This window comes from Tachysurus fulvidraco, chromosome 9, assembly GCF_022655615.1.
Source record: "Tachysurus fulvidraco isolate hzauxx_2018 chromosome 9, HZAU_PFXX_2.0, whole genome shotgun sequence".
NCBI classification, from domain to species: Eukaryota; Metazoa; Chordata; class Actinopteri; order Siluriformes; family Bagridae; genus Tachysurus; species Tachysurus fulvidraco.
In genome coordinates this window covers 13,520,325-13,547,850 of record NC_062526.1, presented here as the reverse complement: position 1 = coordinate 13,547,850, position 27,526 = coordinate 13,520,325, and the positions used below count along the sequence as shown (strand labels likewise).

Sequence of the window (27,526 nt, the reverse complement as noted above, 5' to 3'; positions counted from 1 at the left end):
CATTTTGATTAGCTCAGCTAAAAATAACTATTCCTGGAGCCTTTCAGTCCATGTTAGTGCACCTAAAGCAAACACTCAGGTATGGTTGGTAAGGCACATATGTCATAATGTCAACATATCTCTGGGATCAAGTGCACAGCCATAATGCAAGAGATGGAAACAGAGGAAGCACAGCAAAGTGTAATATTAAGAATTGGAAGGTGTTTGGTACAAATGAGACTCCTTGGATCAGGATGGCCCACCAAACTGGATGGAATAGCGAAGAGGAAACTGGTCAGAGAGACTACCAAGAAGCCTACAGATGCATCTGCATTCTTTGGAATTTATGAGAAAGAGTGGTCATTGTGTGGTTGTGACATATCACAATATATCTCAAATGCTCCATAAATTTGGCTTATATGAAAGAGTTGCACTCTTCAAGAAAGGTCACATGCAGTCACTACTGGGCTTTACCAAAATGCAAAATTAAATGTAACTACAGCAAAATAAAATAAAATACTGACACAGGGGGTGATCCTTTATCTAACTCTGTGATTTTTTTCTAAGCTGTTGAAATCTTTTTGAAATTGTCTGCCTTCATTTCAGGCTGCAAAGCAAAAAAAAAGTGATTACTTTGAAGGGGTTCTTGTCTATACCTGCTGAAGCTATACTGTAGACAAGGATATAGACACGAATACAGCATATGAGAAGTATAAATATACTTAGTAAATTGTAATCGAAAATGCCCTCAAATGTTTAGCTCTCAATGTAAAATCATTTTTCACTTGGTTACTGTGTATAGTTGCACAGATATTTTGGCAGCTTAACAAAAGATTGTTCCTGACGATGTTAACACAGGCAACTGTTTCAGTAGCAATGCCCGGTCTGACTCTTTCCTTGCTGCATGGATTTGCAATATTTGATTTGGGATTAAGGGTATGGGAGGTTTGACAGCCAGATAACATTGACTTATTTTATCATTCACCTGTTGTAAATGGTCTTACATAATGTTGGAGGCAGCCAGTGGGAAATTACTTTTACTTATTTTTTTCTTATGATCACTATACATGTATGGAGGCAATTCCCTGATTTTCACCTTTTGAAGTTTCTCACTTAGAGAACTCTGTAGTGTGATACAATATTGTCACAATACACACTACAATTAGCCATTTAACAAGAATGGCTCAGCAATGATGAAATAAATAAAGCCAACAAAAGTGTTGTTTCAATGGAAACATTTAGATAAAGTTAGATGGGCATAAAGCAAAATGGTATTATTATAATTTGTATTATTATTATTTTACATTTTTTTTCTCTCACTACCATTGTGACTTGCCTTTTTGTACCTCCTAGATGCTCTTTATGGCTTCCTTTTTCTATACACTCCACTATGTGTGGGTGCTCTACACTGGTTTGAAGGAGAAATATTTTTGCAGACTGAATGGTTTCCCAGCTCAGGTAATAAATCTTGTCTTGATTATAAGCTCTGATGATCATTACTTGAAAAATTAACAATGTGAAAAATCCCATGTGCAATAACACTTTACTGACTGACTTCAGAATCCAACCCAAGCAAACCCATGCAGTCAACTGCCAGCTGTTATTTTCTGGTATGTAATGATTCAAGATTCTATATACTACAGTGATATATATAAGTACCTAATTTTAAACAACTGTTTTTAATCATTGATGACTTTCACATTGCTTGGCCCAATATAATATGCTTTTTTTTTTAACACTGATCATACGATAAATTATGTACAATATAGATTTGTACAGTGCGTATGGTCCGAATCTCCACTGGCCTTCTGGAGGAGCAGCAGTCTTGGTGAAAAACAATTTAATTCACAGTCATATAGCGTTGGATACCCAATTTCAAATTACTCTCCACAGAGTAGTAACAGTATGCTCTATTTACATTCCCCCGTGTGAAAGCATTTTACCTCAGGAAATGGATAAGCTTGTTTCACAACTGCCAATGCCATATATACTCATGGGTGACTTTAACAGCCATAATACCTTATGGGGAGAAGACCGATGTGATGTTAAAGGGAAACGAATGGAAACTTTTACAGTGAATAATGATTTGTGTTTGCTAAATGACGGGACAAAAACACATCTTCACCCAGGTCATGGTACCTATTCAGCGATTGATTTGACAATATGTAGCGCCGATATCTACCTTGACTGCTCATGGAGGGTCTGGGATGACCTCTGTGGAAGTGATCATTTTCCAGTTATCATCACATTTCCACAAGTGAGTATCCAAATGAGGCCTTCAAGGTGGCAACTTAAGAAAGCAGACTGGCCTTCGTTTCAGACTATGTGCAGAGAAAAATTGGTTCTTGAAAACCGGGACAATCAATGCTCCATAGAATCCTTCTCCCAACAGTTAATTGATATTGCAAATGAGACAGTTCCGAAAACATCAGCAAAGTCTCACAATAAAGCTAACCCCTGGTTCAATGAGCAATGTAAGAAGGCTATTAAAACACAGAAAAAGGCTGAACGGTCTTTTAATAAACACCCATCAGAAACTAACTTGTTACTTCTCAAGATTTGCAGAGCTCAAGCTCGTAGTCATAAATCAAGCAAAGAAACAGAGTTGGAGACAATTTGTGTCAAGTTTAACCTGTTATACTCCCGCAAAGAGGATTTGTAACATGATTCGTAGAATGAAGGGCATGGAGAGTTAGTCTTATATACAGCGTATTAAAGAACAAGGGACACTTCAGACAAGGGAGATGGATATAGCAAATACATTAGCTGACTACTTTGAAAAGAACTCATCAATGGAGAATTGCCTCCCTGAATTTCAACTAAAACTAAAATTGCCTCCCTGAATTTCAACTAAAAACTGGTAGTGAATTTTATCTGGGCCAACAGCAGTATCATGTGAACATTTTAAAGAGTTTATTAATTCTTCCATCTTGAAGGGATGATTATATACTTCCATGTTATCAGAACAGAAATTCAGTTATCAGAACAGAAATTAACTCTTATTAGATCATTTTAACACTGTATGGATTTCTGGGAAACTACCGGATTCTTGGAAGGAAGCAACAGTGATTCCTATACCTAAACCAGGGAAAGATCACACTGATCCAAATAACTATAGACCCATTGCCTTAACCAGTTGCTTATGTAAAACCATGGAGAGAATGATTAACAACCGCCTTGTTTGGATGCTGGAATCAAAGAAACAATTAACTGACTACCAGTGTGGATTTAGGCGTGGTAAGGGCACACTGGACCAACTAATTCGACTGGAGACGTACATCAGGGATGGTTTCATCAGGAAAGAACATGTTGTTGCTGTCTTTTTTGACCTAGAAAAAGCATATGATACAGCATGGAGGTATGGAATTTTGAGAGATCTTCATCGTATGGGCTTTAGAGGAAGACTTCCTATCTTCATTTCAAACTTTTTAACCAGTAGATGCTTCAGAGTCCAAGTAGGAAACTCTATCAAATATTCACAGACAAGAACTTGGAGTTCCCCAAGGAAGTATTCTCTGTCACTCCCTTCAGTATCAAAATTAATAGCATTGTGGAAGTTATTGGATCGGACATATTCTACAGCCTTTATGTGGATGATTTGAGCATCTGTTATAGAGGGAGAAATATGAGTATGATTGAAAGACATTTGCAATTATGTATTAACAAACTTAGCCAGTGGACCACTGAAAATGGTTAAGTTTTCCAAAACCAAAACTGTTTGTATTCATTTCTGCCTTCAGCGAACTCTGCATCATGACCCAGAACTTTTTTATCAAGGGAGATCAGATTGAAGTTGTTAAGGAAACTAAGTTTTTAGGTCTTCTTCTTGATAACAAAATGACTTTTATACCACATTTAAAATGGTTAAAAATCAAGTGCCTGAAAGCTATGAATATTATTAAAGTCTTGGCCAAAACAAAATGGGGTGCAGATTACATCGTTCTTCTGAGACTGTATAGAGTTCTCATTCGATCTCATTTGGACTATGGCAGTATAATTTATGACTCTGCCAGGAAGTCATATAAACAAATAATTGATACAGTGCATCATCGACTAGCTTTAGGTGCGTTTAGAACCTCTCCAGTGCAGAGTTTATATATTGAAGCCAATGAACCTTCACTCCAAAACAGACGGTTAAAACTGTCACTTCAATATGCTATTAAACTGAAAGCGAATGAAAATAACCCAGCATACTCTGCGGTTTTTAACCCTCAGTTTGATTAGTTGTATGAGAGCAAACCAAGATCCATCAAACCTTTCGGCATTCGTATTAATCCACACTTATGACATTTGAACGTAAATTTGGACAACTTACGTCAAACACACTTCAGTTCCTTGCCTTCTTGGATATTAAAGAAACCTGTAATCAACATGGCTTTAGGACATCAGAGAAAAGGTGTGACTCATCCAAATGTTTATAGACAGCAATATATGGACATAAGAAGTCAGTACCCCTTACACTTACCAATATTCACGGATGGATCAAAAGCAGAAAATGGCGTAGCTGCAGCGATGGTGACTGGACATCAACAGTATGGAACTAGAATTCCAAAAGAATGCTCAATTTTCACAGCTGAAGCCTGTGCTTTGCTCTTAGCTTTGGAACACATTGATAATTTCCAACTGAAGAACACTATAATTTTTACGGATTCTAAATCGCCTTCAAGCAATGGAATCCTTGGAGCATAAACATCCATTGATTGATACTATTTTAACCAAAGTTGATCATCTGCAGAATCAATCCTATAATGTAAATTTCTGTTGGATTCCAGGACATGTTGGACTTTCAGGAAACGAGCGAGCTGATGCAGCTGCTAAGAAAGCTTTAAGGCAGAATGTGACTGGATGCCAAATTCCTCCCTCGGAATATAGACCTATTATCAATGACTATGTACTAAATAGGTGGCAAGAGGAATGGAATACATGGTCAAATAAATTGTTTGAAATACACCCTGAAATTACTACCAGGTCTCTAATACCTACGAGCTCAAGATTCGATCAGATGATCTTAACCAGATGTAGAATCGGACATACAAGGCTGACACATGAATACCTGCTGAAAGGAGAAGACCCCATTCAGTGCTCGTACTGCAGCATTCCCCTTACTGTCAAACACATTCTGTTGGACTGTCCTGCGTAAAATGACCACAGAAGGGTATTTTATGAGGCCAATTCATATAAAGAGCTATTTTACAAGGTTTCATCAGAAAAAGTTTTAGAGTTTGTCATATATTAATGTAAAAAATTTAATTTAAGTTGTCTATATTTGTCAATATTTATTCCTGTGATTTTAGTTCTTATTAACCGTTCTTGCCATGAAGATAGCCTCAGTAGCTGTCATGGCAGTAAACTACAGTAACTAACAATATAGATTATATCTGTATGTCATCCAATCTCATAATTTTTGTTATTACAGTGTTTTGCCACTCATTCTCACAGTGCCAGTGTGCATAACAGGAAATGTGTCACACTGTTATGTAAACTTTACACAGCCTTACAGGTAAGCCTGTAAACTGTTAAACAGAAAGCTCCAACAAAACGTATTTGGTTCCCAAAACATTCTCTAGTTTGTCTTATATGGATGTGTTTTATGCAGTTTTATTGTGTTTCCAGTTTTGTTTTCATTTTAACTTCAGAGTTGATTTAACAATACATACATAACAACAGAGGCTGAGGCCCATTCGTTTGACTTATATGATAGCAACTAGTACTAATGAGCTTTGTTTATTTACAATCAAATTTAATAAAGGGTTCACAAGCTTTTAAAGATCACTGTAAAATGTTTCATGTCTGCTTACAGATGCCTTTTGTTACACACTGGTGCTCTGTACCTTACCTCACAGGAGAGTGAGATACTCTTAACTTGTAAGATCATCAGTGACTACACTATCATTACCTTCCTAATGACCTTCTTCTTCTCTCTAACTGGGATTGTGGTGAGCTGTTCTAATCTGTGCTAAGGATTTTGGCATGTCTGGAAGACGTTTTATTAAAGTTTAACTTACAGATAGGTTCATTAATATTCAGACATTGATAAATACATTGTTATTTTAGCTGTTTAACACAGTATATTGAACTTTAAATTAAATAATACTTAGTACATAGTATGAATTGCTTTTGGTTATCTGCCTTGAAATATGCAGTTAAGGGATCAGGTAGACAAGTTGATTTTTATAAGAAAATAAGTGAAAATAGTTTGGTCTCACAAAGGACATTCTGATCATTGATCTGATATACTTAAATTGTTAACTTACTTAATAATGTTTAGTTATTAAATTACCTGGCTTTAAAGTAAGAGCCTGTGTTATTTATTAAGATAGTCATTTTATAATAGTGTTTTCCTGCCTGATATTTTGTAATTGAAAAAAAATCATGTAGGTTAAATAGTGATGGCCTGCATACTTCTGTTGTGATCTTATTCCTGGTTAACTGCTACAGTAATAACTAAGAGTGAGGGATTGTTTTTATCTTCTGTTAGGATGGAGAGATCTGATCAGCTCTATTAATTTAGTATGACATCATTTATATTTAAAATTTGGATTGGAGTATGAAGATAAGATATCTAATGGCACATATGCAACAAAAGCATTATGCTTGGCAGACTGCATACCACATACTAAATGCTAAATAATATGCGTTCCGTCTCAGCAATAAACATTATTTTGTAGGAGACAAAAATGTCAGGATACATGTAAATTTAATAATAGGAATTCTCTTAATATTATTGGCTAAAAATGTAATAATTCAATTTTAACAATCATGTAAATATTTTGAGTGTCAAATGGCCTGCTAAATGTTTAAATAAATTCATCAGCTTTAATCATACTACTCAGTGTGAATCCATTGTTTTTTATATTCTAGGTGCTAATGGTAAAAGCTCGCTCCTTGTACAAGCGCTGTTTTACTTCTCACGGCTTCTTTGCTGATCGTCAGTGGGCCACACTCCATGTGCTGGAACAGCGCATGTTCCTTTACCCAGCTGCATTCTTTTTCTTCTCTTTTTCTTTCTAATCCCACCCCCCCCCCCCCAAAAAAAAACATTTAAAAAATATTGCACTCTCTAATGTGAAAAATATATGCATGTATACCTAAATTATTGTGCAAGTAGAAAAAAAACAAATGCAAAAAATGCATTTAGAAACAGCCCCCCCCCTCCTCACAGTGGTTTGACCCACTGCCTGCTTTCCCAGTTCATCTCACCTACTCTGCACACACGAGTCAGGTGTGTGGCTGCGGCTCAATTAAATGTTGAACTCCATTAAGTAGGGTATTTTATTCACTTTAAATAAAGCGATTCTCTTACCTCTTACGGGTCGGAAGTCAAAGTCACCACTAGGGGATGACCCAGAAACAAGCTTCAATTCAACTTTAAAGCATCAAATCCTCCAAAAACACGAAAAAACCTATTTACCTAGTAAAGATTATACTCTCAATATTTTTTTAAGCCCACACACAAAGCACAATATGATTCACAGCCTTCATACAATTAGAAAAAAAATTTGGACAAAACTGACCTAGGTGGCGCTAGACCGGTTTTTCCCTTACCTTTAGACGCGTCTCTTTCTTCACTGGGGTAATATATTCCAACACAAATAATCCACCAAAATCCACACAGGTCCAAGGAATTGAAATCTGTAAGCCTTTTAATCCAAAACGCTCTGGTCGCGCCGCAAATATCCCGCTAGTGTTCTGAAAACTGGAAACAGAAGTGCGCCATCATCTCGTTTTGCCGCTCTAACTTCACATTGGGATATTCAAAAAGGGATATTCTCATTGGGATATTCAAAGTCTACGTCATATTTATAGCCCAGGTCCTAACGAATCAAATAAGCCCTCATTTGAGCCAATCGGTGCTTGTATAGCAGAGATAGACGGCTGAGAAGCCAATGATGGCATTTTTGGGAACCCGCCTTTGACTGACAATTACTCCTTCCAATAGCAATGAAATGGGCCGGGACCTATACAGCTGTTTAGCCAATAAGCAGACGATTCCAGCGCTATGCGGCATGCCTATGTTCTTTGCCTGTGTCTGCGTGAACTGGATGCGCAGAAGAATTCTTGCGTAATCCTTGACCTTTTGTCCCTCTCACAGCTCAGGGTGTCAGGTTACAGGCCTTTTTTCAAACCAGAGTGATAGAGAGTGAGTCTATGCTTGTTTATGGCCTTTCAGATTGAGCATGCAACCTTTTATTTCAAAGTTATATAGTAAACAAGTACACAAAAACGCTCCACCAGACGACCATGTCCGTAGAAAAATATTTTTATTGAAGCCATTTTTGGGTCTTTTGACTTTAATTTTTTTTTGGTGAAAGCCAAGACATGTGGCTATGACCCTCAGTTGTTATTTGGTCCCTAGCATGTTCCAGAAAAATAAGATTAATCAGTTTATCAGGTAAACAACCCAGGCGGAAATGAAAACCTGCATTCAAACCCCTGTAACTTTGTGCCAGTAAGGCCTAGTTTCTGAAACTAGAGAATCTCTTCTTTCAAATGAGACCAGGCTCACCCCTGTGTGTCAAAGTATGTGGGAGCTATACCACTTTTTGTTGGGTAGGTCATGTAGGCGAAAAACCTGCAAAAGGGGGGCAATGCTTAAAGGGGTGTAGTTGATGCAGATTCATTCATAAATTAGTTGTGGCAAAAATGCTGATTACCAATGTAATTTTCCATGAATCTGTTATATTAGTGATTAAAATATTACTTATCTAGTTAACGTTAGCTTGTTTACAATAGCTTGTTGCATAGTGCACTGCAACTAACATGCCAAAGCTGTTTTGTTGTTTTTATACATAGAGCAGTTACTGTAAATTGATTATTTAATAATTGATCTTCTTACAATACATTACTTATTTTATATATATTTTTCACAATAACAGTCATGTTTATATTTTATTGTATGTCGATGGATTAACTGTAAACAACACAATATAATAAATAGTTTTGAAGAAAAATCTGCTTTGTCATTGAACCTGAGAAAAACTTTGAAAATAACCATAATGACGCAGTCTCCATGCCACAATAATAATGATAAAAGCAAAGATTTTCACTGTGGGGACATATCTTTATAAGTACAATTTGACTATTATTTGTGTTCCCCTTCAAAAATTGCTCATGAGAAATTTTATATTTATTGTCCCCCTCTACTGTTAAATTAAATTTACGCAGATGGATTCATGCATAAAAAGAGGAACTGAAAAAAGTACCAGATATTTCTTGAACAACAATGATGTCTTCCTCTTTTGGACAGCAATTTTCCTGGCCACAATGATGTTATTCAAACCAGAGGAAGTGGAAGGAAAGGTGGGAGTTATCCTGTACATACTACAGGTAAGCCAAATTAAACCTGCTATAAAGCTGATATAAAAGTGACCTCTTACTGATTTTTAAAGCAGCTGTATAATTCATTTTAAATTGTTTCTCTAATGTTAAAATGTCTTCCATGTGTCATTGTTACAATCCAGTCTATTGGTAGGCTACATAAAGTAACCAGCCTGGAATTCAAGCAATATATATATTTGTAATGGGAAAAGCACAGACAGGCACACACAAATGTTCCCACAAAAAAATATGTTTGCATATTATAAAATGAACAAGTGTATATACAACAGTAAAATGGCATAACTTCATTGTGAGCCAAGGCCAAAATAATAAACAAAAGAGATTTTTGGCATTTCAGAGCCTCCTTCCCTTAAAGAAAAGCAACAAAATACAGTTTTACTTATGGCAGCCACAACCCTACTGCCAGTGAAACAATATATACAGTGATTAATATATACAGATAATAATATATTGTTTAATTATTGTGTAAACATTGTAAACATTGCTCCCCAGTCCCCACTCCACTCTCTTCTACTCTTCTTTACACATTTGACAATGTTAAAAACATCATCATTGCACAATATTGTTATTTACACTCCCACACTTTATGTACATTACTGATCATTCATATTCCATATTCATATTTTATATCTTGTATTCATTCTATATCCATATTTTACTCATTCTGTCTATATTGTATTTCAATGTCTGCATTTTCTTGTATAGTATAGTGTTATTTATGTCTGTACTTTTGAGCCACAAACTGCTGGAACCAAATTCCTTGTGTGTGTCAACACACTTGGCCAATAAATCTGATTCTGATTCTGATTCTGATTCTCAATAAGTGAAGAAAATGTGTTACCACAGAGACATTGCAAAGATTAGGACAACCTTCCTAATTTGATGAGTACCTCAAAGGTTGATGAAAGACAGAAATAAGAACAACATAAATGTCAAAATTGCTTCATTTTAATGCAACAGTCAACAAATAGAAATCCAGAGAAAAAATAATTTTTTTATTATTTGGAATTTTTTTTTACTTAAAAAACTCTCGATTTTTGTTTTTGGAAGATCACATTAAAGATATAACAAGTCTGACATTTATGTTATTTCTGGCATTATATTTCAAAAACCTGCATTTTCTTAAGGGTGTGTAGACATTTTTTATATGCACTGTATGTATCCACTGTATGACTTATGACTTGTATAAAAAGTCATAACTCTGTAAATAAAAGTTGCTCTAGAAACTTTGCTCTAAGAGAAGCCATTCTGTAAAATTAACATATAATTAACAGTTAAACCAGCCGGACCGACCATGTCGCCGGAACCAACCGGGTCGACGGAACCAGCCAAACCGAAAAGACTGAGTCGGATACACAGTCGACATGGTTACACCCAAGCTCCCTGAACTCTCTGCCTGGCCTGAACCAACTGATTTTCCTGTTTTATCTGTCCTGTGTTTGGGTTCACTGGATTTGCCAGCCCCTATACCTCCTGTCCCTGACCACCATGGGTTGCAATCACGGCCAGCTCACTGAGCGCATCTGCCCTGGTCTCCAGCCCTGCTCTGGTCTCTGGCTCTGCCTCCAGCACCACCCTGGCCGCCAACTCCGTTTTGGTCCCTGGCTCGACCTGCGGCACCACCCTGGTCTCCGGTCATGCTCTGCTCTCTGGCTCCGCCTCCAGCACCACCCTGGTCTCCGGTCCTGCTCTGGTCTCTGGCTCTGCCTCCAGCACCACCCTGGTCTCCGATCCTGCTCTGGTCTCTGGCTCCACCTCCAGCACCACCCTGGCCGCCAACACCGTTATGGTCCGTGGCTCGGCCTGCGGCACCGCCCTGGTCTCCAGTCCTGCTCTGGTCTCTGGCCCCGCCTCCAGCACCACCCTGGCCGGCAACTCCGCTTTGGTCCCTGGCTCGACCCGTGGCACCACCCTGGCTCCCAGTCCTGTCCTGGTCTCTGACTCTGCCTCCAGCACCACCCTGGTCTCCTGTCCTGCTTTGGTCCCTGGCTCGACCTGAGCACCACCCTGGTCTCCGGTCCTGCTCTGGTCTCTGGCTCCGCCTCCAGCACCACCCTGGTCACCCGCTCTTCCGGCTCCGCCCTGGCTTCCTGTTCTGCCGGCTCCACCCTGGCCTCCTGCTCTGCCGGCCCGCTCTGGCCTCCTGCTCTGCCGTGACCAGAATACCCGTGGGGCAGTTCACCTCAATGTGCTGAGTGTTTTGATGTGTCACATGTCCAAGTTGTACAAATTTTTGATTTCGATTGTTTTGGGGGAGGGGCTACACGTGACATCACGTGACGTGACCAGAATATCCATGGGGCAGTTCACCTCAATGTGCTGAGTGTTTTGATATGTCACATGTCCATGTTGTGCAAATTTTTAATTTTGCTTGTTTTAGGGGCGGGGCTACACATGACGTCATATTTTATATCTTGTATTCATTCTATATCCATATTTTACTCATTCTGTCTCTATTGTATTTCAATGTCTGCATTGTTTTTTTCATGACATGACATCATGTGATGTGACCAGAATACCCGTGGGGGGTTCCCCTCATATATATAATATCCATGGGGCAGTTCCCCTCATTGTGCTGAGTGTTTTGATATGTCACATGTCCATGTTGTGCAAATTTTTTATTTTCATGTGACCTCACATAAGGTCACGTGACGTCATGTGACGTGACCAGAATACCCATGGGGCAGTTCCCCTCATTGTGCTTAGTGTTTTGATATGTCTCATGTCCATGTTGTGCAAATTTTTAATTTTCACGTGAAGTCACGTGACGTGACCAGAATACCCTTGGGGCAGTTCCCCTCATTGTGCTTAGTGTTTTGATATTTTTCTCATGTCCTTCACCTCTGGCTCTCAGGGTCTGTTGAACTGTCTGGTGTATGGTTGGACCCAACAGCACTTCCGCAACCTATGCAGTGGCACTATGCTAGATGCTGATACCCAAACGCCACTGTTGCGTTCCCAGAAAAAATCTTACAACAACCTCTGCTCATCCAGCACAGACAAGCAACATATTTGAGGGACGCAAAAAACAATACTTATCATATCAGAGAGATATAATTGTCATATTCCATCAAGGTGACAGTTTTATTACCCCTGGCAGCTGCAATGTCAGCTGGTATGACAGCTGTTATGACAGCTGTCATTAGTGATATGAAATTATTAAAGGTTAAAGGTTATACCTTTTGGTGTGGTAGATATGTCTTGACTCCAAGTCAAGTCAAGACCTCCCACCACCACCCCTCTCATTTCATATTGTTTTAACACCATCGTGCTTGGTTCCCATAGACAGGTGACAAGTAATTAAAACAAGGACCTATGTTCTTTTTTTTTTTTAATGGTGTTTTATGACCCCTCAGAGGAAGCAGTGTTGTAAAACAAGGTAATATGTTTTTTGCCTTGTTCCCGTAGACAGGTGACAAGTAATTAAAACAAGGACCTATGTTTTTGGCTTGTTCCCGTAGACAGGTGACAAGTACTTAAAACAAGGAGCTATGTTCTTTTTTTTAAAATGGGGTTTTATGACCCCTCAGAGGAAGCAGTATTGTAAAACAAGGAAATATGTTTTTGCTTCAGGGTGCTATCTATAACGTCACATACGCGCATCCTGACCAAACGCGCGTGAGAAGAAAGACGCGCACACGCGCACCCTGAGCGGAAACGTGCACCTGAGCGGAAACGCGCGTGAGAAAAAAGAAAAAAGGAGCACGCCCGAGCGGACACGCCCACACACGTGTAGGTAAAAAGTGAGAATTTTCCGAAAATTTGGCTATGACTTCGCGTCTTTGGATTTTCCACAACGGAACAGAACATCTACGATCTTCTAAGCATTGAGAGCATGGCCTTTTCAATAGGTAAGAGCTTATTATTAACTTTATTGTAAATTTATAAGTATTAGAATGCTTATCGTTTGATATTACCATATATGAGATTTTCAATATTTAGAAGAGTGACTTATTATAACTAGTTTTAGTTGGGTTTATACGTAAAGTCTGTTTTAATTACAGAACAAGACCAGCCTATCTGACGCAATTGTCTGTGAAAACGTATCAAACAAACGCGACCCTTCCAGGGTAATTTCATTCTGACTCTTAGATCTGTGTTTTTTTGTGTTTTTTTTTCTTCAGTCGATTGTTTTATCATATATTACATTATAATCTAAATGTTATATTTATTTAATGCATTGTTTATTGATTTTTAGACAGTTGTATTGAGATTATTTCTGGCGACGAGTCTTCTACAACGCACGCGCTAGGCCTAAGAACGGGGGAACATCCGGGGTCTATCCAAAAGTCGATAGCTGTAGTAACCCCCACAGCTCAGACCAGTTTTACAAACTACGGGTAAGTTACACCATGAAAATATGTATGTTGTAAATCTTTCATTAACCTTATATGATATTTTAATTATTTAATTATCCATTATTTTGTATGTGTGACATATTCAGAAGACACCGGAACAACGTCTGACTACTCTGACTCCGATAGTTCAGATTTTTTGGGTAAGGTCGTTAGCATTCTCTTTTCAATCAACCCTTAAGAGTGTAAAACAATCCTCCACACATTTTTCTGTAATCTGTATTCTATTTAGATACCGTCATTGAAGGAGTAAGAAACTACAATCAATCCCTTGAAGAAAATTTCAACATTGGAGACACTCTTCAGGATTTTTTTCAGCTAAGGGATAGAATAACTGAAAACTTTGAGCATGTCTACAGTGAGTATGTTCAATCCTTGCATAATACTCTGGAATCCTTAAATTGGTGTGTTATGGTGAATAAAGAATTGTTAAGACAATATTATTTTAGAAATGGCTCAGAAGAGTTCGAGTAATTCTCCCTCTTCAGAAGCTAAAAAAATTAGAATTGAAAATGACCCTACATCATCACATGATCTCTGCTTTGGTGAAACTTACACAACCCTGAATCCCTTTTTAACCGATGCAATCAATGATGGATGTTGAATGATGGTTTAAGATCGACACTTAGACACGATATTCAGAACCCTAACGTGATATTCAAGACCAAATGGGTCGCGGTACACCCTATAACACTTGCTGCAGTAGAATCCTCTATTGCACTGAGAAAATTCACCTCCTTCTGACTGGCGCAACGCTTTGTGACTATCGAAACAATATTTTGATCTACACAACCTCATACAATCCGGGCATTTTGTTATGTTTTGAGGGTGTTTGTAGCAGTCTACATCACAACAAATGTTACAACTATATGCACATCTATGGTTCCGCATATCCTTAAACCCCGAGTGACAGAAATGACAGACATAACTACACCCCAAAAATCCCGTGATGTTTTTAACACCGTAAAACTCGTGTTTGATCCGGGGTTTGATACTTGTTTTTGCATAACCATCATTAGATGGTTATGCAAAAACAAGTACAACATTTTTCATGCGGTATCTTGCTGGTTTGAAAGAAAGAGAATCCTGCTTTATCGCTAGTTTTGTACACAATTACAATTTTACACTGTAAATGTGCCTCAAATTTACTCACATCGGCAAAGGTGACGGGTGTGTTTTCAGTTAAACCTACAGTGTATTGGAGCTGTTTAGCAATTTTTTCATTTTGAAAATCGCTTTTATCACGATTTAAAAGCTGTGTAACGCATAATGGAAAGCACATGTCTTTATTGTAAAAAATATACAAGTGTCGCATCTTCTTCTGTACAACTTCTGAATTGAATATTGTAGCAACTTTCCGTCTACAACCTATACCACCGCGAGGTGGTCGAACAATGCATTAAATAAATAAATATAACATTTAGATTATAATGTAATATATGATAAAACAATCGACTGAAGAAAAAAAAAACAAAAAAAAACACAGATCTAAGAGTCAGAATGAAATTACCCTGGAAGGGTCGCGTTTGTTTGATACGTTTTCACAGACAATTGCGTCAGATAGGCTGGTCTTGTTCTGTAATTAAAACAGACTTTATGTATAAACCCAACTAAAACTAGTTATAATAAGTCACTCTTCTAAATATTGAAAATCTCATATATGGTAATATCAAACGATAAGCATTCTAATACTTAATGTATTAATAATAAGCTCTTACCTATTGAAAAGGCCGTGCTCTCAATGCTTAGAAGATCGTAGATGTTCTGTTCCGTTGTGGAAAATCCAAAGACGCGAAGTCATAGCCAAATTTTTGGAAAATTCTCACTTTTTACCTACACGTGTGTGGGCGTGTCCGCTCAGGCGTGTGCTCCTTTTTTCTTTTTTCTCACGCGTGTTTCCGCTCAGGTGCACGTTTCCGCTCAGGGGGCGCGTGTGCGCGTCTTTCTTCTCACGTGCTTTTGGTCAGGATGCGCATGTGTGACGTTATAGATAGCACCCCCCCATTGACTAACGATCAGACTGAGAGATGCTCCTAACACAAAGGAGGTGTCATAATCTTGATTTGAAAAACCATCCGGTCTGAGGGGAGGGGTAACCTATCGCAAAACACCCCCGGATCAAACACGAGTTTTAAGCACCTATCTCTATCTAGTCAATCAAACATATTTACTTGTTTTACAATACTGCTTCCTCTGATGGGGGTTAAAACAAACCCATTTTTAAAAAACATAAGTCCTTGTTTTACAACACTGCTTCCTCTGAGGGGTCATAAAACACCATTTAAAAAAAAAAAGAACATAGGTCCTGTCACCTGTCTACGGGAACAAGGCAAAAACATATTTCCTTGTTTTACAATACTGCTTCCTCTGAGGGGTCATAAAACCCAATTAAAAAAAAAAAGAACATAGCTCCTTGTTTTAAGTACTTGTCACCTGTCTACGGGAACAAGCCAAAAACATCGGTCCTTGTTTTAATTACTTGTCACCTGTCTACAGGAACAAGGCAAAAAACATATTACCTTGTTTTACAACACTGCTTCCTCTGAGGGGTCATAAAACACCATTTAAAAAAAAAAAAAGAACATAGGTCCTTGTTTTAAGTACTTGTCACCTGTCTATGGGAACCAAGCACGATGGTGTTAAAACAATATGAAATGAGAGGGGTGTTGGTGGGAGGTCTTGACTTGACTTGGAGTCAAGACATATCTACCACACCAAAAGGTATAACCTTTAACCTTTAATAATTTCATATCACTAATGACAGCTGTCATAACAGCTGTCATACCAGCTGACATTGCAGCTGCCAGGGGTAATAAAACTGTCACCTTGATGGAATATGACCATTATATCTCTCTCATATCCCAAACTATAGACTAAACTGCCTTGACTTTGTCTGAGATTTATTAAGAGTTATTTGCATCACACAGAAAAATGTCTGGAATGTGTGAAGTGCATCTCTAGAGGTGGGTTTTTCTTTTGTTTGATTTTTACTTCTGTGGTCACCCACAGGGCATGGCATGGCATGCAACACCAGGTGTCCAGTCAAGATGGGTAAATATGAGAACAAAAACACTATATGGGAGTTTTTGAAAGAAGGAAGAGATGTTATGAGTCCTGCTGCCTCACCTGCTAACAGAAAGCTATGCAAGGAAATTCCACTAAGAGCCTCTAGTTTATGTTCATAAAAAACAACAAACTTTACATAAGGTTAAAAACTGAAAAGTGAGCACTTCTTTTTGACATCTGGCAAGAAAGGAAAAAAGTACACATTAAAGGGAAAAATACTTTTACAGGAGTCTTATTTCAGACAGAATTACATGAAAAGTCCACCAAACCATGCAAAATTGCAGTTTTTTCCTTGGGGAAGCAAGAAAAACACAGAGTATTAAAAAAAAAAAAAAAGACAGGTGTGTCCTTTCATGCATAAGATGAACACATTCATGACAAAATCTGGGAATCATTAATTGTATTTGTTTAGGATAGCTTAACAGAAATCTGCAAGTTTTTTTTTTAAATTAATTTATTTTAAACTAGACTCTGCTGCTGCAATGCTCTGTGCAAATGAAATACAATGATTTTTAAACAGTGTAAAAAACATATTAGATTACAGATTTGTGGAAAAAAAAATCCACAATGTTGTATCAATGGCAAAATAGTAATTACAGTATATCACTCAGATGGCAGGTTATCACTGGCATAAAAACAGTTATTTTACATGTTATCGTTTCATGCTAACAGAGTTTTTTCATATCATTGTAATTTTTATTTGTCAAATATAAAAATATATAAAATATAATTAAATATCACATGCATATCTGCTGAAAATATATATTTAATTCATACCATTGCTTGTATTTATACATAAAGCAGGCCATCATCTGTGAGTGGCTTAGTCAATTATTTGAAACCACCTGGAATCAGTAAACTAGTGATCACAACAAAAATGAGAAAACCTGAGACTAAAAGAGAGAAAACTGTTATATGTTTGCATTGCCAAGATCCACTGTCCTGTTTATTCAAATATATGGGCTTGTTCTGTCTGTTCATGTATACATGATTATTATAAACTATACACTTACACTATAAACTATACAATGGCATGAAGTAGTGATAATTAAGTTCAATTTAATACAACCCTATACTACAATCTCTTTATACTATAGTTATATGTATCTTAATTATTTCATTTGTCTTCTTTATTCACTCAATTTATTTTTGTATTCTGCATATTTTACAGTCAACATTGTCACAATCAAGGTTAACAGACAATTAGAAAAAGAAGATATGAGAACATTACATCATCCGTGTGATATTGTAGTCAGAAATAGTGTATATTAATAATATTGACACATAACTTTAACAGAGGTAATATATGTGATGTAGGTATTTTATAACATTTATTTTAGTCATTTTGTTTCATTTTACTCACACCTAATTTTTAAGTTCTGCGATGGGTTGGCACTCCGTCCAGGGTGTATCCTGCATTGATCCCCGATGACGCCTGGGATAGGCACAGGCTCCCCGTGACCTGAGAAGTTCGGATAAGCGGTAGAAAATGAATGTAAAATTGAAGGATAAATTTGTCTTTGTGGTCTTGGAAACATTTTATCAGTATCTCCCACCAGGTTATCCTAAATTAATAGCACTGGCTGCAAAAATGTTGTGCATGCATAGTTTGGATAAGCGGTAGAAAATGAATGAATGAATGAATGAATAATTTTTAAGTGTAAAAATTTTTTTTTTTTTTTACTATCATTTACATTTACATGTATTAATTTCTTGGTGTTTGATCACAACATATTACATTCAACACACATCACAGACAACACAGTACAATTACCAACCTTAATCATAAATTGCAGGCTCAGTTGTAATTTACATTACAGTGGGGGTAGAAATAGCAGCTCAGATGTCAGGGAGCAATAAATAGAGGGGTGATATATAAGTAATCATAGCAGTGATTAATGAAATATTAATAAATAGAAATAATATTAATAATATTATTAGTATTATTATTATTATTAACAATAATAATCATCATCATCATCACCGTTTCCTGATGGTAGTTGTTGGAATAGGGCATTAGCAGGGTGGGAGGTGTCACTAATGAATTTCCTGTTATTATCTTTGCCTGATAGATTTTGTTGATAGACAGGTCTTCAAGTGATGACAAACAGCTGAGCAGTCTAGTCCTTTTTTCTGTGGAGAAGGCTGCACCAAATCAGATAGTGATAGATGTAAGAATCTGTATACATACATACATATATATATATTTATCATCCATCTTATGCTGAGCTTTCTTTTTGTTGGATATTATATACATCTCACATTTGAGATCACTACCATATGAAGTGACAGTTTCCACTATGTTTTTATAAAGGATGAGTGGGAGGGATGAGATGTGTGTTTCTTGATGCCAATGTGTACCTCCTGAGGTTTTAAGAGTGTTGAGCTGAAGGTTGTTCCAACTACACCTGTTCTGTCTCTGTTAGAGGCTGTGTATAATTTATGATGTACATTTGCATTTATATTCATCTCATTTTTGTAATTGCTTAATGTTCAATATGCTTTTCATATTCCATTTACCTTTACCTGCTGCTTATGTGTAACTTTGTATAGGAGGACTTTTATTTTGACGTGTCTCTGCGAGCATGTTGGGTAACCAGGTAACAGCGAGCCATAGATATCTACACCTAGATGTCACCCATAGCTACACAGTTGGTCAGCAGCAGGAAGCATGAAGTGCACAGACAGCGTCAGAAGTGTCTCGCCTGGTCTAAAGACAAAAAGGACTGGACTGCTGCTGAGTGGTCCAAAGTTATGTTCTCTGATGAAAGCAAATTTTGCATTTCCTTTGCATTTCAGGGCCCCAGAGTCTGGAGATAGAGGAGAGGCACACAATCCACGTTGTTTGAGGTCGAGTGTAAATTTTCCCCAGTCAGTGATGGGTTGTGGTGCCATGTCATCTACTAGTGTTGGTCCACTTTGTTTTCTGAGGTCCAAGGTCATATACCAGGAAGTTTTAGAGCACTTCATGCTTCCTGCTGCTGACCAACTTTATGGAAATGCAGATTTCATTTTCCAACAGGACTTGGCACCTGCACACAGTGCCAAAGCTACCAGTACCTGGTTTACAGATCATGGGATTCCTGTTCTTAATAGGCCAGCAAACTCGCCTAACCTTAACCCCATAGAAAATCTATGGGGTATTGTGAAGAGGAAGATGCGATATGCCAGACCCAACAATGCAGAAGTGCTGAAGGCCACTATCAGAGCAACCTGGCCTCTCATAACACCTGAGCAGTGCCACAGACTGATCGACTCCATGCCACGCAGCATTGCTGCAGTAATTCAGGCAAATGGAGCCCAAGTAAATGATTGCTGTACATGCTCACACTTTTCATGTTCATACTTTTTCATACTAATTCTAAAAATCCTTTCTTTGTTTTGGTCTTTCTTAATATTCTAATTTTCTGAGCTACCGAATTTGGGATTTTCCTTAGTTGTCAGTTATAATCATCAAAATTAAAAGTAATAAACATTTGAAATGTATCAGTTTGTGTGTAATGAATGAATATTTTATACAAGTTTCACTTTTTGAATGGAATTAGTGAAATAAATCAACTTTTTGATGATATTCTAATTATATGACCAGCACATGTAATCCCTTGCTGTTTGGTTTTTAGATTTCGTTTATTTGAACATCCAAACGCAGCACAGAAGTCCGGCATCGTCCATGAATTTGAAGTACAAGACCCCTGTTCCACGATGGCGGCGGTTTTGACGCATTTTTAGAACCCCAAGGCGAAATCTAGATGTAGATATCTATGGCAGCGAGCATGGTAGCTATAGTGCACGCTTTTGAGTTGCATCTACGATAATCTTTCTTCAAAATGCTACAGAAGCACCGGTTGTGTCTACTTTAAATAATTCAGCTCTCTGGCACATAACATTAAAGTGTATGTTTAGTTTAATCACTTTATAATTGGAGATGTTTGTTATTGCTGATCTGCGCTTGCGTGCTACATTAGCCACTTGTCTAATGTGATATAGCAGTTTGTTGTGTAGATTCTGTTTACTACACTGTTGATGAGTATAATGCTATTCTCCATTTTAATAAGCTTTGTTATTTCCTTACTTTCATTTACAGTTTTACCGGTTCATTGACTTGTGGGTTTGCCCAGTAATTGCAAAGTTATCATTAAAGGAGCAAGGTGCTCATTTCCTGGCTCTTGAACAGAGTTTGCCTTGCTGTTTATTTATATTAACGCTTGATAGCAAAACATATAAAGAGAACAGTACAACACCAGAAGGTTAGTTGTTACCCCCTGGTGGTGTCAATTATGGTAATGTCATCTGAGAATCGGATCAATTTCACAGATACATCACTGGAAACGCAGTCATTTTCGGTGCTGCTTGCCAGGGGTTTCTCTTGTAAGAGCTCAGGGACGATGATGCTATTGAAGGTTGGTCAGAAATCTAAAACTGGGATTTTCCTATATCATATTATGACATTTTCTAGGATGTCCAATTCCTTTAAAGTTCTCTGTCCATAGTTCTGGCCCTTACACAAGGCTGATTATTAAGCCATATTGATGTACTGGACATTTTAAACAATGTAACATGGTCTTTATTCACTTTTCAAACAAGAACTTTTCTTACACTTCGTTATAACCAGAGCGAAATAATTGAATATAAGCGAATAAACTGTAAATAAGGAGTGTGCAAATGACGGTAATTACATATAGATATACGTTTATCGGTTTAAAGCTACTCTTATTTTGAATCCTCTATTTTCTTTCCCGTCCTGCAATATTATCACGTGAGCGCTCCGTGTTTCAGTTCTCTCTTATTCACCATTACTATAAACTATTTAAGTTTAGCTAGCTTGTTGTAGGCTCAGTGCGTTAAAGGCTCACTTTAGGTAAAGGATAAAAAGCATCAGGTGTGTGTTTATAATTTGGCAGATATTTATCTAATATGATTTTGATTACGCTTAAACAGGCAACAGTGTCACGCTGGTTGCAGGACACAAACATTATATAGCTTGTATGCTTCAAATGTTAAGGAGGATATTAGTCTGGTTATTCTGCTGCCTGTGACTAACACAAGGCATTGTTTACATGGGCAGGATGACAGGAGTTTCGTGGTTTCTCCGTGTCAAGCCACCCTTTCATCGCCGTGTTTGCTCTTCCTCCAGCCCCAGAGCTATCATATTTGACATGTTTGGAGTTTTGATCCCTTCCCCGATCCCTAAAGCAACAGGTACGAGTGCTACATGGGTTCTACATGTTCTTGTCCTCTCGTACCATTAGAAATACCAACATTATTTAAAGTTTTATAGACTGTTAAAGTTAGAAGAAGTGCGCCCTCGCGGTGTGAAGCACATCTGCGCTATTCTCCGAGATGCACTTGACGGCCTTTTGTGCAGCGGAATATATATATATATATATATATATTTTGGACGACCTAGTTAAGGTGGTAGGGCTTCCGAGCTTAGGCGGGCCGCCTTAACTGAAAAGCATTATTTAAGGCATGGATTTATAACTCATCTTTGATGTCAAGTGTTTTTTTTCTTACTGAGCAGACTTTCAGATTATGACAATATAGGTTCTATTTTACTGTACACCTTCAGCAGTGGTGTAGTCTACGCACTTCAGCAGTGGTGTAGTCTACCCACTAGGAAAGGCCAAGGATTTCCGTATACCCACTTAAAAAGCGTGAGGATACGTAACAATGTATAAGTACAAATGTATTTGGAAAGCTTTGTAAACTACCAGTTCACAATGTTCTGCAATGAAAGAGTGTTGGTGATAAAACTGAACAAATGTTTATTGTTCACTCTTAAATGTACATTGAAAATTGACAGCTGATAAAACCTGTGCTCCAGGTCCCATATTCATATAACATTTAAGGCTAAATGTAGCTCTTAAAGGTATAGTTCACCCAAAAATGAAAATTGTGTCATTTTTAAAAATATCATCTTTTGTGTTAAACAGAAGAAAGAAACTACACAATTTTCATGTTTGGGTGAACTTTACCTTTAAGAGCTACATTTAGCATTAAATGTTATATGAATATGGGACCTGGAGCACAGGTTTTATCAGCTGACTCTTTTGTTGCTTATAATAAATTGGAATGTTGATAACACATGTCGGAACTCAGAGCCGGTCTCCAAGTCGACACATCACAGGGTGATCTCTTCTCTTAGGCCTTTAGTTAAATTTCACTGTTAACTCTATAATTACTACAAAAATACTGAGAAAACTCCTCAGACCTGGATGAGAATGAGCAAACTTCTTTATTATGGTCAATCAGCCAACAAATTATAATTTGCCAAATTCAAAGTAACAAATTGCCAAATTCAAAGTATCAAATTGCCAAATTAAAAGTATCAAATTGCCAAATTAAAAGTAACAAATTGCCAAATTCAAAGTAACAAATGAAAACCCCCAAAAAGAGCATGTCATGCAAAATCAATCAAGAAAAACAAGAACTCTCGCGACGTCCTTGCAAAAATAAAAACCACCCACCTTGACCCGCGGACACGGGCATGCGCCCGCGTGCGCGCGCACACGCGCCCCCACACGCACACACACACCTTCGCCCCCGAAGAAACAAAAAAAACCTCAGATATCTTCTCAATATATACCCTGGCGCTCCTAGGAGCCCAGGTGCCATATCACCTTATTTACCGGAATCATCTCCTATGTTTTCTAAATACACTGACCCAATTTCCCCTTATTTCCCCATTACCTTTCACCCATATGCCCATTTATGGATTTTCCTCCCCTTATTTTTCATGACCTCAGACTAAACACCTGGGCCTTCTTCAGTCTGCACAACAAGTTTATGAGCACCACATGCCCATATATGGATTTTCCTTCCTTTAGTTCTCAGGGCCTAGGTCTGTGGACCACTGTTTTTTTCATTCTACATAACATGTTATTGCTATGGACCAAGGTCTGAGAACCATGGTGTTCTTCATTTTCCATAACAATTTATGAGCTAAGGTCTGGGAACAATGGTATTTTCCCTTCTACATAAGTTGTTATTACAAATGTGCTCAGACTGACTAGGCCTAACAGCCCCGAATCTGGTTGCAATAAACATCTTTGGCCTACAACATCACCTACATATGTCTTATGACAGCAATTGTAATATTTTGCAAGGCCTAATACTTTACTTTGGTTATAGTATTGTAAGGAATAATATTTTAATTATTTCTACTAAGATTTTTTCCAACACACATAAGCAGTCTTTAATAATGCTCTAAATTACATGTAGATGCATATTTTATGCATTAGTGAGTGTGGTGGTGCCTATGGGGTGTCACTCTAGGATGGGTGCATAGGAGGCTGGGGGGGGGATCACAGTATACTCACTACAAAAATCTAGACTACACCACTGACCTTCAGTTGACACCAGGTAGCCTATCAGGAGCTGCTGTGGAGGGTTTAACAAATGATGACTTCAACTTGTATGTAAACTTCTGACTGCTGTACGGCAGTATCACTTATATTCAGTACTGTGCACAGATTTAATGATAAATACAACGTAATTTAAAGTAATAGTTAAATGCTTTATATAGATAATACTATAAAGAGCAATAAACTAGTGTCATTAGTCTTTTCTTTAAAACGTGTGCAGTTTTATAAAGATGTTTTCTTGGTGAGTTTTATTGAGCATTAAGTATATGACTGACTGTAATACGTGTATTGTGAAAGTATCTTTTGACTATCTGAGTAAGTTTGTCATAATGCCAACCACTTGTTTAACTGGTCATAGCTCAGCAGGACGTTTTCTCTGTGTGTGATATAAATGTCGACTTATTTGCCACTTTTTTGACAGAATGGGAAAATGAGAATTTCGTCCCTGCTGGCACTATAGGACAAGCTATAAAGACAGGGGGCAATAACAACTCCTGGAGCAAATATATGAGAGGAGAGCTGGGGCCGGAGGAGTTTGTGGAAGCCTTTAGTCGGGACTGCAGTCAAATTGTACGTTTCTTATTGTTGGCCTTTTCTTTTCAGTAGATTACAGCATTCTGGGTATTGAGCTGAACTGAACTACTGATTGGAAGGTTCAAATCTCAGCACCACCAAGCTGCCACTGCTGGGCCCTTAGAAGGGCGCTTAACCCTCAATTGCTCAGTTACATAAATTAGATATTTGAACTATAATTCACTCTTTTTAAGGTTGCCAAATGCCATCTGCCAAATGCTGTAAATGTAGTACATAGTTACAGCAGTTAAAACATTTGATTATTTATATAAATTGGGCAAAAATCATTTGCATATAGAAATTCAGTGATTATAATGGATTTGAATTAGGAAAATTGTATTGACTGGACATGGACTGGTGTAAAGGAACCCAAATTTTATAAACTGTTTGTTATTTCCAGGCAGGCTTTAAGGTCCATATCGGCCCTTTGCATTCCGCGCTGACTGGAGGCTCCATGTCACAGCCTGTGACTGTTATGATAGATGCTGTGCAGCGTGCTCGTGTCGAGGGGTTCAAGACTGCTGTTCTTAGCAACAACTTTCTGTTGCCTGGAGGAAAGTCCTACCTCCCTCTAAATACCTCTTTCTTTGACGTTGTAAGTGAATGAGCTATTATTGCTCTAGCGAAAATTAGAAACAAGATTTATATTTTATTCCTGGTTCAGTTTTATAACTGATCGAATCCCAGGTCCACCAAGCTGCCAATGCTGGGCCCCTGAGCAAGGCACTTAACCCTCAATTGATTAGTTGTATAAACTGAAATAAAAAAAGTCACTTTGGATAAGGGTGTCTGCTAAATGCCAGAAATGTATATGTAAATGAATGGGTTTAGATACAGTATTGAAAACAATCCTGTTCTGGTGCTCTGGATAACACAGAGTCTAATTCTGTCACAGTGCATTTTTGGAAACTACATAATGATGAATATGGATATGATGTATCCATGTGCATACATTATAGTATGGAAGACGACATGCGACCACGCAACTATTTATCTGAAACTTTTTAAAAATCAAAAGGTTTCAGGTTTGGAATTTGACTCTGTATGTTTACTCAATAAGAGTAGACTAATTGATTTATCCATGTGAGGATTATTTTGTGTATGTGTGTGCATGAGAGAGAGAGAGAGAGAGAGAGAGAGAGAGAGCGACTAGTAGAGTACAGTAGAGAACAGTAGAGTAGAAGAGAAAATCAGATAATGCATGCTGGGGGAAGTGACAACAGATGATCAGTGAAAACTTATTATTATTTTTCATTATTTATTTTTGTTATCATATGTTATTATAATAAGTATTACTATTTTATTTTTAAAATAAAGTCTAACTTTTTTGTTTAGTACTGCCCTTCAGAAGCTACAAAAGATATTTACGCTTTAAAGTTTAAACGCCTGGCCTCTTTATGCATCATGTTGCCTTCTTGAGCACCACTGAATGTTTTTGTAATAGTCATGTATGAGTCCTTCAGCTATCCTCAGTGAGAAATGATTGATCTTAAATTCATATAGCCGCTTTTGGCATAAGTTGCTGCCAGTTCTGGAGGATTTTTCTGAAGAACTCTGAACGGTTTACCCGTTCAGGACAAACAAGGGACTCATGAAGACGCATTCCATAACATAAAAGCACCAACTGATCATCCAAGTAACAACACACAATATTTAGAAGGCATGCAAGTATTAGAAGTATTTGAGGACATGTAAACATTTGAACTGGTTCATTTGTGTAAGTTCATTTATTATTTTGTCTTGTGGATTATGTGTAAATATTTTATGCAATTTCTAAGATCTCTAATTTTTTTTAAAGGATTAATATTTTGCAAATTGAGCAATGGGGATGTAAACGTCTAACCTTAATTATACAACTGGGGACTAAATGCATGTCTCCTGAAAATTGTCAACACATCAGTGATTACATTTTACATTGTTAAATCTTAATATTGGTCTTTTATTGTTAGTCTTTAATTAGACTAATTAGTCTGTTAGCTTGTATAAGCACATCAGCAGTTTCTTCCTGGCAGATTCTGTCTGTAAAATGCCATCCTTAGATTTCATTGCTGCATTTATTGGGGAGAAGATTTTTTTCCTCATCAGTTATATGAATGTCATAAATCCTGTTATTGTTGTCTCGTTTCTGTAATCAATCACAGTGTATCTTAATTTTCCTCATATAATTTTCTTTTTAAATCTTTATAGATTATAGAGTCCTGCAGAGTGGGTTTATGTAAGCCAGATCTCAGGATCTATCAGCTGTGTGCTGAAAGACTGGGAGTCTCACCACATGAAGCAGTATTTCTGGATGACTTGAGTTTCAATGTGGAGGCTGCAGGGCAATTAGGAATGCATGGTATCACAGTGAGTTCAATACAATAATGTAGATCCTAGTGGTTTCAACCATCTCTATGAGATTATAATGGTGTGTATGTGTGTGTGAGTAATATATATATATATATATATATATATATATATATATATAGGCTGGGTGATAAAATGATATGTATTGCGATAGACGTGATCGATATAAATAAAAAATTTAATTTTTCTTACCGTTCTTTTAAGTTCTTGATCAGAAGAAAACAGAGGTTGTGAAGCAAGTTTGGTTGCATTAACAAAGGCACTCGCTCTTTGGTAACCTAGCAAGGTAGGGAGTGACACGCTAACAGCCAATCATGTAACAGTATCCAGTTTGGTTGTGCCATATTGTTGTCTCGTGATGGTTTGCTGGATTCCTCTTCAGACTATTACCAGTTTAAATCTGAATATGAAAATATTCATAAGTTCAAAACGGAACCAATAATACGTTCAGAATACTAACAATACTTCGCGACACGAAAGAGTTCTGAGTGAACTTAAATAGAG

General features: G+C 37.5%; 2 protein-coding genes and 1 long non-coding RNA gene across 13 annotated transcripts in view; 2 read left to right on the top strand and 1 right to left on the bottom strand.

The window, feature by feature from the left end:
- The first annotated feature begins 1,313 nt into the window (after positions 1 to 1,313).
- On the top strand, positions 1,314 to 12,878 carry tmem116 (transmembrane protein 116). Its single transcript, XM_027145750.2, has 7 exons — positions 1,314 to 1,437; positions 1,540 to 1,589; positions 5,396 to 5,479; positions 5,780 to 5,915; positions 6,841 to 6,967; positions 9,209 to 9,307; positions 12,153 to 12,878. The coding sequence occupies exons 1-7, from the start codon at positions 1,333 to 1,335 to the stop codon at positions 12,332 to 12,334; spliced, it is 783 nt and encodes a 260-aa protein (XP_027001551.1). The 5' UTR covers positions 1,314 to 1,332; the 3' UTR covers positions 12,335 to 12,878.
- LOC113642324 (acyl-CoA dehydrogenase family member 10) overlaps positions 9,241 to 27,526 on the top strand; it is a 33,650-nt gene continuing 15,364 nt past the window's right edge. For 4 of the 11 annotated variants that reach the window (XM_027145745.2, XM_027145743.2, XM_027145735.2 and 1 more), the window contains exons 1-4: positions 21,502 to 21,938; positions 24,525 to 24,673; positions 25,077 to 25,271; positions 26,864 to 27,022. In XM_027145745.2, coding sequence (XP_027001546.2) covers positions 21,797 to 21,938; positions 24,525 to 24,673; positions 25,077 to 25,271; positions 26,864 to 27,022 — 645 coding nt within the window. In that variant the 5' untranslated portion in view covers positions 21,502 to 21,796. Of the gene's footprint in view, positions 9,307 to 12,891; positions 13,170 to 13,322; positions 13,389 to 13,516; positions 13,659 to 13,762; positions 13,817 to 13,905; positions 14,032 to 21,117; positions 21,140 to 21,456; positions 21,939 to 24,524; positions 24,674 to 25,076; positions 25,272 to 26,863; positions 27,023 to 27,526 lie in introns of those variants that run through there. The other 7 variants (XM_027145746.2, XM_047818224.1, XM_027145742.2 and 4 more) reach the window with 7 other exon arrangements.
- Positions 18,146 to 23,268, bottom strand: LOC125145448. Its single transcript, XR_007143828.1, has 3 exons — positions 23,207 to 23,268; positions 18,724 to 18,884; positions 18,146 to 18,201 (listed from the first exon to the last, which is right to left on the bottom strand). It is a non-coding gene; the product is annotated as an uncharacterized LOC125145448 (long non-coding RNA).

Excerpts from the sequence above, each read along its gene's own strand:
- tmem116 (XM_027145750.2), top strand. The coding sequence starts at position 1,333 with ATGCTCTTTATGGCTTCCTTTTTCTATACACTCCACTATGTGTGGGTG. Across the intron at positions 6,968-9,208 it reads CCTTTACCCAGCTGCATTCT|TCTTCCTCTTTTGGACAGCA; the intron begins TTTTCTTCTCTT and ends ACAACAATGATG. Across the intron at positions 9,308-12,152 it reads TATCCTGTACATACTACAGG|CCTTCACCTCTGGCTCTCAG; the intron begins TAAGCCAAATTA and ends TTTTTCTCATGT.